This window comes from Siphateles boraxobius, unplaced genomic scaffold (assembly GCF_051911475.1).
Source record: "Siphateles boraxobius isolate OS27281-9 unplaced genomic scaffold, OSU_SipBor_1 65, whole genome shotgun sequence".
NCBI classification, from domain to species: Eukaryota; Metazoa; Chordata; class Actinopteri; order Cypriniformes; family Leuciscidae; genus Siphateles; species Siphateles boraxobius.
Window position 1 is genome coordinate 15,296,092 of NW_027509192.1, and position 15,586 is coordinate 15,311,677.

Genomic DNA, 15,586 nt, shown 5'->3' on the forward strand with positions numbered 1-15,586 from the left:
GCTTCTCAGTGTGTCTGTACTGATAGGTGCAGTAATATTTGACATGATCTGTGCCTCGAGCGACTTGGAGTGCGCGTCCACTAGCACTAAAAACATCCTACCCATAAATGGGCCCGCAAAATCAAGGTGAAGTCAGGACCACGGACGGCCGGGCCACTGCCATGGGTGTAGTGGCGCTGCCGCTGGCATCTTCAGGTTGCTTTGACACTGAGAACATACCTTCACCTTTTCTTCCAAAGCACTGTTCATCCCAGGCCACCCCTGCATCACCCACCTCTTCACCTGCGACAACACTGGGTCTCTTTCAGTCCACAGCTTTATTTGCTTTGCTGTCACTGGAGCCTGTGACAGCCTGTCCATCAGAAAAACAGTCTCTGGGGGAAAGCCTGTGTGGTGTGGTGTGTCTGGGAGAGGCAGACGGCTAAAAGCATCAGCATTTGCATTGTCGCTACCCGCCTTGTACTCTATGCTATACTGGTATGCTGACAGGGTTAATGCCCAGCGCTGTATTCTTGCTGAGGCCATGGGTGGAATGCCCTTTGTCTCACTGAACAGACCCATTAGCGGCTTATGATCTGTGAAGATGGTAAAAGGGCGACCAAACAGGTAGTGGTGGAAACGCTTTACTGCAAAAACAACCGCCAGGCCCTCCTTCTCTAATTGCGAGTAACCCTTTTCTGCAGCAGCAAGAGTACGTGACACATAGCTGATTGGCTTTTCGCTTCCATCCTCCATGCGGTGCGAAAGAACTGCCCCCAGTCCATACGGGGAGGCATCACACGATAGAATGACCTCCTTGTCTGGGTCAAAATGTACCAGCAGTCGTGTTGAGTGTAACAGTCCCTTAGCATGCTGGAAAGCGTTGTCCTGATCCTGCTGCCATCTCCACACACAGCCTTTGTGTAGCAGCAGGTAGAGTGGGGCCAGCACGGTCGAGAGGTCTGGTAAAAACTTCCCATAATAGTTCACTAGACCCAGGAACGACCTGAGCTCCGCAACGTCCTTTTTTGGAGCTTCCTTAATTGCTCTCACTTTGTCTTCGACTGGAGACAAGCCCTGAGCTGAAATCCGATGGCCCAGATATGTGACACTAGGAGCCTGAAAAACACACTTACTGCACTTCAGACGCAGCCCCGCCTCAGACATTCTCTTTAACACCAGGTCCAGGTTTTGCAGGTGTTCCTCTTCTGTTTTACCTGTGACGAGAATGTCATCCAGGTAGACGGCAACCTGGGGAATGTTCTGAAACAGATTGTCCATGGTGCGTTGGAAAATAGCCGGGCTTGAGGCCACGCCAAACACCAGGCGGTTATACTTGAATAGGCCCTTGTGAGTGTTTATAGTCACATATTGCTTAGAGTCTTCATCCAGCTAAAGTTGCTGATATGCGTGACTCATGTCTAGTTTAGTGAATGTTTTTCCACCTGCTAGTGTAGCAAATAGGTCCTCCACTCACGGTAGGGGGTAGGTGTTGAGCTGTGAGGCCTGATTAATGTTCATTTTGTAATCCCCACATATGCGCACTTCCCCGTCCTCCTTCACCACTGGCACTATTGGGGCTGCCCAGTCAGAAAACTCCACGGGCTCGATAACCCCTGCCCTTTGCAGCCTGTCCAACTCCGCCTCCACCTTTGCTTTCATGGCATATGGTACTGTTCGCGGTTTGAAGAAACGCGGTTGTGCTTTGGGGTCAACACACAGTTTAACTGTGGTCCCTCGGAGGGTACCCAGTTCCTCTTTAAAGACATCCGCATACTTCCCTATAACGTCCTGTACCACAGTGGTATGTTTGATATCACCCCAGATCTGTCCCCAATTCAGGTGAATTTTCTGGAGGAGCCCCGCCCCAACAAGCTCGGTCCCTCCCCCTCAACCACAAGCAATGTCACCGTAGCCTGCTGTTCCTGATATACAATGTCCACCTTGATAGCCCCCGCGAGTGGAATGCACTCACCCGTATACGTTCTGAGCCTAATACTAGTCTCTTCCATTGTCGGTGCACCCCCTGAGCTCCACAACCTGTTGAATGTGGTTTGACTGATTACTGAAGCTGAGCCCCCCGTGTCAACGATAACACTCCGTGGGTTTTCCTGAACTACTTTTGCCTTCTTTTGCTACAAAATGGGCAGTATCTGATAGCGGCCCTCCGCCTGCCTTTTTTATGTCAATCGTGTTGTTTGCCGCCGTCTCCATGGCTAGGGCAATGTCTAAAGCAGTGGTCTCAAACTCGCGGTGATATTTTGTGGCCCCCTACTTGACATAAAAGTTTAATGTTAGTGCGGCCCGTCGTTGCGTGTGCCGCGTATTTTTATTTATTTTTTATCCCTTATGGGCTACCATAAATAGTCTTGTGACAGCTTACGGCGGGTTCGTTGTCAAACCGCGAAGTACACTACAAACATGCTGGGGAAGTATCAACATTAGTCACATTAGTCAGAAGTGGACAGAAAATATATGCCATCACCCAGTTCCAGTCATGTCTCTCTCAAAACGTGCCGTGAAGAGAAAGGTTGGTGAAGAGCACAGGCAATTTCAGGAAAAGTGGGAGACGGAATATTTTTTTGTCGAGCACAGGGGAACCCCTACGTGTCTCATATGCACGGAGAAAGTTGCGGTGTACAAGGAATATAACATCAGACGTCATTACTCAACTAGACATGCTGAGGAGTATACAAAATACCATGGAGATGAGAGAAAGAACCGGGTCGCCAATCTTAAAAAATGTCTATTGAGGCAACAAGATTTATTTAAGAAAGCAAAAAAAGAGAATGAAGCAGCCGTCGAAGCTAGCTACATGGTGAGTGAGATGATTGCGAAGGCCGGTAAGCCGTTCAAGGAAGGCGAGTTCATTAAAAAGTGCATGTTACTAGCTGCAAGTAAAGTCTGTCCAGAAAAGAAGGGTCAGTTTAGCAACATCAGCCTTTCAGCTAATACAGTGGCAGAGCGCATTTCTGACCTTTCAGAAAACATTTATGATCAGCTGCGTGAGAAAGCCGAACGTTTTTGTGCATACTCAGTCGCTCTTGATGAGAGCACGGACAACACTGACACCGCGCAGCTCGCAATATATGTCCGTGGTGTTGACGACAACTTTGAAGTGATCGAGGAGTTGCTCGCTGTGATTCCAATGCATGGTCAGACCACCGCTCAGGAGATATTCCGCCAGCTGTGTGGTGCTATTGAAGATGCAGGTTTGCCATGGAAGAGGTTTACTGGAATAACGACCGACGGTGCGCCATCAATGACAGGAAGGAAAAATGGACTGGTAGCACTTGTTCAAAGAAAACTGGAAGAGGAGAATGTGGAGGAGGCCATTGCTCTGCACTGCATTATCCATCAGCAGGCTCTTTGCGAATGCCTGAGGTTTGACAATGTGATGTCCGTTGTTGTGAAATGCATCAATCATATCAGAGCTAGGGGATTAAAGCACTGGCAGTTCCGCGCCTTTTTGGAGGAAATAGAGTCAGAATATGAGGATGTGCTCTACTTCAGGTACGTTGGCTCAGTAGGGGAAACGTTTTGAAGAGGTTTTTTGAGCTGTGAGCAGAAGTGAAAGCCTTCATGGAGAAGGATGGGATGGCTTTTCCTGTGTTAAGTGACCCCAAATGGCTCATGGACTTAGCTTTTCTTGTTGACATCACACAGGAGCTGAATGTACTGAACAAGAAGTTACAAGGCCAGGGGCAGCTTGTCAGTGCTGCCTATGACAATGTGAGGTCATTCTCCTCAAAACTTGTGTTATGAAAGCCCAGATCTCTCAGACAAACCTATGCCATTTTCCAGCATGCAAGGCACTTGTGGATGAGGGCACACCATTCAGTGGTGAGAAGTATGCTGATGCCATTATGAAGCTACAGGAGTAATTTGATCGCAGGTTTGCAGACTTCAAGACACACAGAGCCACTTTTCAAATTTTTGCTGACCCCTTCTCCTTCGATGTGCAAGAAAGTCCTCCTGTACTTCAAATGGAGCTCATTGACCTGCAGTGCAATTCTGAACTCAAAGCCAAGTTCAGGGAGGTGAGTGGAAATGCAGACAAGCTTGGACATTTTTTGAGAGAATTGCCACCCACCTTCCCTGAGCTCTCCAGAATGTTCAAGCGGACCATGTGCCTTTTTGGGAGCACATATCTATGTGAAAAGCTATTCTCCACCATGAACTTCAATAAGTCAAAGTACAGGTCCAGACTTACTGATGAGCATCTTCAAGCCACACTGAGGGTTTCAACTGTTTCCTCCCTCAAGCCAAATGTGTCTCAGCTGTGTGAGAGGAAGCGCTGCCAGGTCTCTGGCAGCAAGGAGTAGGCAAGAGAAGTCTATGTTCTGAAGAATCGTTCATGTTCTGAAGAACCATTCATGTTCTGAAGAACCATTCATGTTCTGAAGAACCATTCATGTTCTGAAGAACCATTTATGATCTGAAGAACCGTTCATGTTCTGAAGAACGAACCGTTCATGTTCTGAAGAACCGTTCATGTTCAGAAGGACAGCTCATGAAGAACCATTCATGTTCAGAAAGGAATGTTCAAATTCAGAGGAACAGTTCAGAATAAACGGTAATAATAATGATTGAGAAGATTGAATCAGTTGTGCTCCTTTTTGGAATACTTAAATACTATTTTTTGTTGAATACTTGATGCGGCCCAGCCTGACCCAGACTCTACCTCCAGCGGCCCCCAGGTAAGTTGAGTTTGAGACCCCTGGTCTAAAGCCTTTTTGAAAGTCAGTGTGGCTTCACCCAATAAGCGGCGCTGTATGACGTCATCGTTAATTCCACAGACTAACCTGTCCCGCAACATGTCCTCCAGGACTGCCCTGAACTCACAGTGCTCGGATAGCTGCCTCAGCTCCGCCACGAACTCCGCCACTGACACTCCTGGTTTGCGTGAATGCGGGTGAAACTTGAAGCGCTGCACAATCACCGAGGGCTTAGGGTTGAGGTGATTTTGCACCATTTCCACAATTTCATTAAACCTGATCTCTCCCGGTTTCTGCGGCGTTGCAAGATTTCTGATCAATCTGTACGTTTTAGCCCCGCACACACTCAGGAGGATTGATCGTTGTTTCTCCTCATCCGCAATGTCATTAGCCTTGAAAAAGTGCTCCAGTCTCTCGACATATTCCACCCAATCGCCATCCTTCTCAGAGAACTCACTGAGCGAGCCGACAGTAGCAGTCATAGCTTTTGTTTAATTATGCGCCAACTTCTTTGCTGCCGAACCGGCTGACTTCCTGGGACCTTGGCTTGGTTAATATCTGTGTTAATCCTCGTCGCCAGTGTGGTAACCCGAGTATGTAAAGATGCACGCAGACATTGCTGTTTATCCTTTTTACTAAACTCAGCAGCCAGTACAGAAAAGCGGCTTGCAAAACGGCAACAACACCAGCATCAACATCCGGTGAGCAACAGCTCAACTAGGACCGGGGGAAGCACAACAACAAACGAAGGCTCCGGGTTCCACCCCGGCCTACACAGCAAATAGTCCCTCTGCAACACTCACGATCTGTAATTTTGCGGGAGGGAGAGAAACTAAAAATTTCCACACACAGATTTCTGCAAATTCACTTTGTTGACTATTATAAAGCTGACAAGTTTGGAAGTGGCCTCAGAGTAAACAGTGGACAAATATTAGTTCCCTTTCGTGGGAACTCAACTCTGCGTCAGATGTTGACTCTAAGACACCGCTGTCTGAGGCACGTGTAAATTCACGCCAATACTATTGGCCGACACAGTGCAATGACGACACACCAAGTGTATAAAAAGGATGCCTGCAAACATGTCATCAGCTTCATCTTCAGGAAGCTGCTTGTGTGTGTGCTGTGCAAAAAGCAGCAGTGTGATTGTGTAAAAAGAAAGCAGTGTGTGTGAAGAAAACGAAAAAGAAAAATGGTGAGCAAACAATTTAAAAAAATGTGTCCCTCCTTGCCCAGGTTATATTACACCTGGCGATGGATACGAGTTGTGTGATTTGTTTGGGAGCAGAACATGCACGTTCATCCCTCGAGAGGACTAGATGCGTTTACTGTGGCTGCTTACGAAAGTTTAGGCAGCTTCATTTGCCTCATTGCCTTATCACTTTGCCGGCAATGTTTGCGCATGAAGGTACATAACAAACCTGATTTCTGAGATATCTAGGCTGGTGGGCAAATCATATGCGGCGGTAGTTCAGGCTTGTGGTGCCTTTCACACCATGGCTGTGCTACAGGTCCACCAGGCTGACCTACTCAAAGACCTGGACCAGGGTGAGGGTCTATTTCCCACGGACCTGGCCCTCCGCGCCACTAAGCAGGCGGCTTTCGCCTCTCCCACTCTCTCCTGGAACAAGTTCTTGGAGAGAACAGCAGAAGCGGAGCCATGGCTGCTCGAGCCCCTTCTCTGAGGAGTAGGGGGAAGAGATGCTGCGCTGGGAGAAAGCCGTAATCAGACCTGAGGGCCGTGATTTCGGCGAGAAGGAAAGGAAAGATAGGCGACTAAGCAAAGCTTGGGCGCTCGCCCTTCTGTTTCCCTTCCTGGTTTCTTACGTCTGCTTTAGTTCTTGGTGCTCTTCGGTGGGTATCCAGTGAGGTGGAGCTGACAGGTGAATAGACAGACATGTTACCTGTCGCCCTCCTAATATTCCAAGGGGGTATCTTATGTATGCCTTCCCCATCCTTTTTGGTGGGGTATTTAACCCCCTTAGGTTGAGCTTGACAGATAAAATCTGTCATCTTCCCCTGGCAGGGGCTGGCATGAGTAGAGCTTGACAGTTGAGATCGAGTAGGGGACTTCCCATAGGTAGGATTATGCTCTTTGTATACAGGTTGGCCCTGTCTTGACAGGGTACTCAAAGGTTGGACTCATTCTCTGTTGCCTCCCCAGATCAATAGTCTGGAAGTTGGGAATTCACCCTTCGGTACGCTCCTCCCTTAGGCTTGTGCTCAGGTCTGGGATTATATGTGAAGTTGCTGCATGCCACTCTGTATTAGCTATCGCCTGGTTCGGCCGATGGATGTGGTTCTATGGACTTAACTGAGGCTTTGGATATACTTTCCACTGTTAGTTCTGCTCTTAGGGACTCTGGGCTATCCTGTAGCTGTGGCTCGGACTGATCTAATGCAGGAGTCCCCATTTCAGAAACGATAGAGCATGGCAGCTTGGGGCTCTTTCCTAACACCTGTAGCACTGTACGTAACCCAAAGATTTTTTTAATGGTTTAAGGAAATCAATTTACTCAAATGGTTTGAGTTACCTTAACTTGTTAGGTTTTTTAGGTCAACCAAGATCAGAAATCTCTTTACAATGTGTTCAAAAGTCATAAGAAAGAGTCCCCCATATACACACATATTTGTACACACAGTTGTACAATTCCATTTGATTGAACTTTATTAATCCATTGAAGCGTAGTACCTAGTTATTACCCAGTTATTGTAATTCCTAATAAGTATACTGTATAGTTTGTACATGGGGAATAGGACTGTGGAATAATGTGCTACCAATAATCTTTAATACAGGTCAATATATTAAATGTTCCATAAACGTTTCATCAAACAGATTCAACAACAGAGTTTTTGAGTGTTATTCAAGGATTCATTAAATAAACGGCTGTCAATTCTTTGTGAATATAGACATGATCAAAACATTTCTATGACCAAGAAAAAAAATTTGGGAACGTTCGCAAATAACATTTCCATTATTTAAGGAGAGTTTAGAAAACGTTCTTGGAAAATAAAATTGGCGGGTCAGGAGTATCAGAAAGCAGTTTTAGTGTGCATGTGTCAAACACATTCATGGAGGCTTAATAAATGTAGTGCACTTTGAAAGGCTAGAACACTTGACTATCCTCAAGATGTAAAAGCTGGTGGGAAGAAACAAAGCTTTACAGTAAGGCATCTGACTCAGCGAAAGCTGAGAACTCTCTAAATATCTATGTAGGTTGTAAAAATGTATTGGATTTATGTTATCATTTATAATTTTAAGAATGTTAAAAAAGATCTATATTTGTGGTTAAGTAAAAAAGAAAGGGCCTAACATCCCATCATGAGATCACGGCCCACAGGTCTCGTAAGCAAGACTCCAGCTCAGCTAACAGCTCATCCGTCAGAATCTCCAGCTGATTTATATTAGGAGTAACCATTAGCCCTCTCAGTCCAGCCTTTTACTGCAGGAGTAAGTGAGTGCCAGTGAGATGTCATGTCAAAACCAATCTCACAACAGCCTCCAGAAATACTTTGTTGTTAGTTTGTGTTAGCATTGTGCTCTAGAATACAAAAGATATGAGAGAACCTCTTGAAAAAAGACTATGTATCCACATTTTCAGGACACACTTAGTTAAACACTGAGGTCAATTCACTGTGCCTTTTACAGGATTCATAAAACCCAAATGCAGCACCAAGGGGTTATTTAGCATTATTTTACACTGAAACACAGTGTGAGGCTTATTTGCACATAATTTTGCATACATTTTGATCTTTGAAACAAAATGTGAAACAATGTTTGCCGTTATTGCTATTGAACAAATAACATAAACTATATAAAATTCAAACAACTAGTCTAAACTTTATTAGTCTATCCCTGCTGAAAAACCCAGCATTGTTGGTCACCAGCATTATGTAAGCTTTGCATGCTAGGACCAGTATGGGAACCAGCATAATGCTTTGTATTCTGGGACCAGTATGGGATGCTGGTTACTGGTTTGTTGGTCCCCAGCATCTGTAACAGGAGTGCTGGTGGTTTTGCTTGAGAGCATGGTTATGCTGGTCCACCAGCTAGACCAGCACAAACCAGGACCAACATGAAATTCATGCTGGTTTGTACTGGATTATTCAGCAGGGATACGTGCAAACTAGTGGTAGGAAAACTGATTAATTTCACCAATCAGTTCATTTGAAATGAACAGTATAACAGATCTTAAAGTCATGATGAAATCAAAATTGACAATTCATGGGGAATTGATTGGATGGTCTGTTATTGGTGGATCTCATGTGAGTGACAGGTTGATCCTGCCCTCACACCACTAAACACATCATCAGATAAGATAAGAGATGCTGTTGCAAGAGGGAGAGGAAATTATTTTGAATAAAGATTATATAAGGGCAACTGAATTAAAAAAAAATTACGCACAGATAAATCATTATTATAAATGCTGCAATATTACAAAAGAAAATTGTGACTTTAAAGTCCAACTTAAGTGCCTTGAAACGTGCAGCGTTATTCAATTTCAGTGCTGAAAATAGCTTTATATATAGTGGACTGTGTGCCATTCACCATATAATAAATAGTAATTGTGTGAACAAGTGACTAATTTCAGCCGCAGCTTCAGCATATTAATAATTTAGGGGGCTGAGCTTTAGATTCTAGAGCTTTTGATTGGACAGAAAATCTGATGACAAGCTGAAGTGCAGAGTGATGTCATCAAAATCACTGATACATATTAGTGAGTGAGAGACTGTAAGTTTTGAATGCTTATAACTTCTAAATGCGAATTTGACATTGTTTTGGAGCACACTAGCTTATAGATAACAATATTCATTCAAAAAGGCAAAAAAATAGTAAGGCTATACCAACACTGGTTGTTTGTAATTTCAACATGTCATCCTTATAGTTTTTATTGCCAAACTCTCACAGTCGAGCGATTCACAAATTATTCTGTCAAATCAATAAAAAGAATTGATTCCAAAGAAGAATCGATTCATCATTAATCAGAACTCTGTGAAACATTCAAAATCATTCATGTATCAATATATCAACTCTTAAATGTGTAACACTCTTAATTTTCCCTTATAAATGTATCAAACTAAAAAGTATAATATAATATTATGATTATATTGTTTTAATATAATCATATAATCATATAATCTTATTCATATTGTATAATATAATCATATATTATACAATATTTAAATATAATCTTTAAACAAACTGTATGGGAAAATAATTGATAATGGCCTGGCAGAAAATTTTCCATTAAGTTTTAAATCAATACAGAAAATTTCTTCATATTAGCACAGTACATTGGGCCATATTTCTACAGACGTTTCTTAGAGTGTAATATTAAAATAAAGTATAAAATTGTCCATGTCACTTACATCTTTTTTATAGCACCTAAGTTGCAGGTATTTGGTACTCTGGATCCATGTTTTGACACATATTTGCCTCTGATAATTATGTCTAGTCTTCAGCCACAAGTCAAACATCTGTGTTTCCTGTTCTAATTGGCTCTTGTGGCCTCAGGTTTGTACTCTTGTCCAGGTGTCATAGTGTACAGCAGTGAAGATGAGCTGAACTTGAGGCTAATTGGTGTTATTTCACCATCTGTTGAACAATGAAGCAGAAGCTCTCTGGCCTGAGGCAACATCAACACCATGGTTCAAGAAGTCAGGAAAAATTAATAATAATAATAATAAAAATCATATATACCCCCCCCCCCCCCCCCCCCCATATATATATTGTGTGTAACATCTAAATTAACTAGCTTTGTTCAAGTCAAAACTAACATCACTGAATCAGCTTAAATACATTAATTTTAAGTACAATTAATTTGAATAGGTTACTTTTTTTTTTTCACTATTTTATTTTATTTTAATCTAGTGTTTTGTAGTCATCATTCCTATTTAGGTTTATGTTCGGTTTGGTTGTGTTTTAGTTTGGCTTTGCCCTGTCTGCCTGCCCATCTGTATTCACTAGTTAGTTTCCTTACTGATTATGTTACGCACATGTTTCAGTTTCTGTTCATTACTGTGCGTTCACACCGCCGAGCGGCAAAATTCGCTCTCGCCGCCCTGCCAGCGACGCCGTGCAAATGTTCGTGGACGGTCTGATGCTCTGACGTAGATCGAATGCTTGGTCATTTTTAAAACTTCATTTAAAATGGCCGCAAAGCAAACAACCATCTCGAACGTTATTTTTGCAGAAAATTGATCGATGGAAAGTACTTAACAATTATAGCGACATGTTTGCTAACGAAATAAACCAATTAAAACCCATGTGTGTGGTGTGACTTTTGTGTTCATGGTTAAGTTATATTCTAATTTACATTCCCGCACAAAAAAAGTGTATTAGCGCGAAAATCTTGAAGAGGGATTTAGTAGGGTCTCACGTCCCTACTAGTCCCGCCCAACTCCAAGTCTCCTGCGTCTCCTATAACCCCACCCAGCCTCCCTCTCCCGCCTCCTCTGCCTATGCCAGCCATTCCCTTGGCCCCGCCTCCACTGGTTCCCTTCAGTCCCTCGTCTTCTCCTTTGTTAACTTCACTCTGTGGTGTCACTCAGCTCAATCTGTGGTGTGGATCCCCTTTCTCCGCCTCGGGCCACTGAGCCCATCTCTCCACCTCGGCCTGTCGACCAGCCGGCTCCAGCCCCCCCTGGCTCCACCTGGTAATTTTCCTTACGGCTCCACCAGGCTCCCTCATCCCTCGTGCTCCACCTTCGTCAGTCGTCACTCTGCCTGTGCCATGGACTTCCAGGCCTTTATCTGCACTTCGTCCCTCCATCTGTTCGGCTTCGACAGGCTCCTCCTTCCCTCTGGCTCCGCCTTGGTCCTCAGTCCCACCGGCTCCGCCTCAGTCCTAATGTCGGGTTTATGTTCAGTTTGTTTACATTTTAGCTTGGTTACCTGTTGGTCTAGATTCACTAGTTAGTTTCCTTGGTTACTGGGTCAGAAATATTATTTAACATCACTGAATCAACCTAAATATATTCATTTAAACCAACAAAATGTATTTCTATGGGTTAAATCAGGTAGGAATAGTTCCATATTATATTATATTATATTATATTATATTATATTATATTATATTATATTAAACATTCTATATTTTAACTGTCACAAACATTATCTCACATTGGAAAATACAAAATATGCTTAATTTAAAAAAATCTAAATATAATTTCTTGTTTTTTTTCTTCAGATTTCAGGTTGAAATATGACCTGTATATGTTCTTGACAGGTTTTGTGACATTCAAAACAGAACAAAGAATGCAATGGTACAACAACATAGCATGAGACAGGACAGGGTGTGCAACATGAAATATTCAGAACAATATTCAGCATGACACAGTAAACATGAATCATTATAAGATTCAACCTGATTGCACAATATGTATACGCCTATACACAAATTACACACATCACAATATGACAGTCTATAAAGTGCGCGAAGGACTTTTTCTTTTACAGGTCCATATGGTCCACGGCTGTCTTGTAAACAGTTCTGAGCGCACACAGTGACCATTAGTTTGAGGTAGTGGGAGTAAACATGACAGCTGCTAGACAGTCCCTGGGAACATAAACATGACAGCTGTCACACAGTGCTGGAGTATGAGCTGGTAAAATGTACAGTAGGTGTAATAAAGTGATTAGTGTGATGGCCACTGTTTGTAATGATAAAACTACAGGTCAAATTCAGGTTCAAATGGCGACTTTGATCTTTGGGAGAGGTCTTGGATCACTCTGATGGCCTTGTGGACCCTGTGTTTTTGTTAGATACGTTGTTGGACAGGAAGTTCGTTCTCATGAAGCTTTCAGCCAGTTTTAGTGTCTGCTGAAGAGACGAACGGCCTGAGACTTCATATGCATTATACATTATGGATAAATCTCACAAAAACACAAAACATTTCTGAGACAAAATTCACCCATAAATCAAGAGAAAAAGGAAAAAAGAAAATAAAGCTTGTAAGAACTATTAAGAATTTACATCACCTGAAATTATTTTGATAACAATAAAAAAACATTTCCTCAAATTTTATTACAGTAACATTTCTTAAAGTTTTACTTTTGAGTTTTCTTTGTTATTCCTACAATCCTCCATGAGGATTCTTGTCAGATTGGTTTGTTTTTAATGTTTATTTTTTTATTAATAATAGTCAAAATACCTAACAGTTCAGATAATATATACACTAATATATAATGATTTATAATAATAATATAATAATGTTTATTATATTATATTATTAGTATTATTAATAAATACTTAACAGGGCTCCTTGGTTGATCCCGAGGTAAAACCCATATGCTTGTCGAACAGTCGGTCTGCGTAAATGGCGAAACGGGACTCAAGACTCAGGACTCAGGACTCAGGACCCAGGACCGAGGACCGAGGACCGAGGACCCAGGACCCAGTACTCAGGACTCAGGACTCAGGACTCAGGACTCAGGACTCAGGACCCAGGACCCAGGACTCAGGACTCAGGACCCAGGACCCAGGACTCAGGACCCAGGACTCAGGACCCAGGAACAGGACCCAGGAAAAGGACCCAGGAACAGGACTCAGGAACAGGACTCAGGACCCAGGACTCAGGACTCAGGACCCAGGACCCAGGACCCAGGACCCAGGACCCAGGACTCAGGACCCAGGACTCAGGACCCAGGAACAGGACCCAGGAAAAGGACCCAGGAACAGGACCCAGGAACAGGACTCAGGACTCGGGACTCACGACTCAGGACCCAGGACCCAGGACTCAGGACTCAGGACCCAGGACTCAGGACTCAGGACCAGGACCCAGGAAAAGGACCCAGGACTCAGGACTCAGGACTCAGGACCCAGGACCGAGGACCGAGGACCGAGGACCCAGGACCCAGTACTCAGGACTCAGGACTCAGGACTCAGGACTCAGGACTCAGGACCCAGGACCCAGGACTCAGGACTCAGGACCCAGGACCCAGGACTCAGGACCCAGGACTCAGGACCCAGGAACAGGACCCAGGAAAAGGACCCAGGAACAGGACTCAGGAACAGGACTCAGGACCCAGGACTCAGGACTCAGGACTCAGGACCCAGGACCCAGGACCCAGGACCCAGGACTCAGGACCCAGGACTCAGGACCCAGGAACAGGACCCAGGAAAAGGACCCAGGAACAGGACTCAGGAACAGGACTCAGGACCCAGGACTCAGGACTCAGGACCCAGGACCCAGGACCCAGGACCCAGGACCCAGGACTCAGGACCCAGGACTCAGGACCCAGGAACAGGACCCAGGAAAAGGACCCAGGAACAGGACCCAGGAACAGGACTCAGGACTCAGGACTCAGGACTCAGGACCCAGGACCCAGGACTCAGGACTCAGGACTCAAGACTCAGGACCCAGGACTCAGGACCCAGGACCCAGGACCCAGGACCCAGGACTCAGGACCCAGGACCCAGGACTCAGGACAACCAACATCGACAGTGCAACACAAGTAGTGCTTCTCAATATCCCTCCCCGTCTCCTTGTTCCTCTGTCCTCCATTCTATGACCCGGAAACTGATAGAGCTCAGCCATCTTGAAGGACATCTCAATTCTCTAATTGAACCGCGAGGAGTCGAGGATCGAGGAGTGAGGAGGCTTCCAGAGGAATCATGAGTGAGGATACACAGGTGTATCCTATGCGGAAGAGTTTTATCGACTAAACGTGACGCACGTATCAATTTTCCTCCCCCTTCACGTCGATCACAATCTGTTTTAATTTATAGTTTACTCGTGCAGTTTATATAAACCACACATTACACATATTTCAACAGGGTGTCTTGCTTTATTATTATTTATTATGAATTTCTTAAATAAACAAACTTCAACAACATAAGGGCAGATCCTTTGAGCGGTGCTGATGACGCTATGAAGTGACGCTCGAGTGATCAAGTATTCCAATGTATAAAAAAAATTTTCATTCGATTCCTCCGTCCTCATTTTCTTTCCTTGCGTCCTTCCAAGGAGGCGAGGAAAGGAAACGAGGATGCACAAATAAGAAATGAGAAGCACCCAAGAACTCACAAAGACTGAACTAAAACACAGGGCTTAAATACAAGGGCAAACAAGCTAAACAAGATAACAAGGGGGCGTGGTTAATATGAAACACCTAGGGAGACTAATAGACATAATAGAGAACTGCTAAACAAGAAAAGACAGGGGAACACAGACTGACATCACAACAATTATTATTAATTTATTTACCACAAAAAATTATATATATATATATATATATAATATATATATATATATATATATATATATATATATAAACCAAAATTTTGACATTATGGTTTTCTGCTGTAGAATTATATAAAACTTTTTTTTTTACATAATTAGTACAAATAATGGACAATTTCAAGTTAGTTTAATTTTTTCATGATACAGTAATTATATATTTTTTGCACAATATATTTTTTAGGAACTACAACCTTGCAGTGTTATTTTAATATTTTTTATAGCTTTTATTAATATTTTGAATTCATTTTTATTATCCTATTTTTGTTTTCATTTCTTCTAAATTCTAGTTTAAGTTTTATTAATTTTAAGTTCTGTTGTAATTTTTATTAGTTGTTTTTTTTTACAATTCTAAATAGTTCTAATTTATTTTTCTTTCAGTGAGTCTTTTTAATATTTTTTTTAAAAACTAATTTTAATTAGTAACCAGACAAAATTACACATTTTTATTTAGTTTAAGTTTTTCATCGAATACTTATATTTTAGTGTATTTTAGCTTTATTTCAGTTAACAAAAAGTTTTTTAAAAGTGAATGATAACAATACTGCAAGCTTGCAGTACAGAGCAGGTTCAGATAAGCAGGTCTCGAGTGTCCTGCACTGCAGCGTATCACCTGTTCACCTAACAGCTGTCAGATTAGCAGGTAAAGC

At 43.2% G+C, this 15,586-nt stretch overlaps 1 protein-coding gene across 1 annotated transcript; it reads left to right on the forward strand.

Annotated features, from left to right (window-relative positions):
* Positions 1–2,794: 2,794 nt before the first annotated feature.
* On the forward strand, positions 2,795–4,304 carry LOC143721283 (general transcription factor II-I repeat domain-containing protein 2-like). Its single transcript, XM_077211570.1, has 3 exons — positions 2,795–3,492; positions 3,597–3,716; positions 3,875–4,304. Exons 1-3 carry the CDS (start codon positions 2,795–2,797, stop codon positions 4,302–4,304), a joined length of 1,248 nt encoding a protein of 415 aa, XP_077067685.1.
* Positions 4,305–15,586: the final 11,282 nt, after the last annotated feature.

Coding starts and splice junctions, on each gene's coding strand:
- LOC143721283 (XM_077211570.1), top strand. CDS start 2,795: ATGGTGAGTGAGATGATTGCGAAGGCCGGTAAGCCGTTCAAGGAAGGC. Junction 3,493..3,596: donor GAGGATGTGCTCTACTTCAG/GTACGTTGGCTC, acceptor TCCTGTGTTAAG/TGACCCCAAATGGCTCATGG. Junction 3,717..3,874: donor GCTGCCTATGACAATGTGAG/GTCATTCTCCTC, acceptor ATTTGATCGCAG/GTTTGCAGACTTCAAGACAC.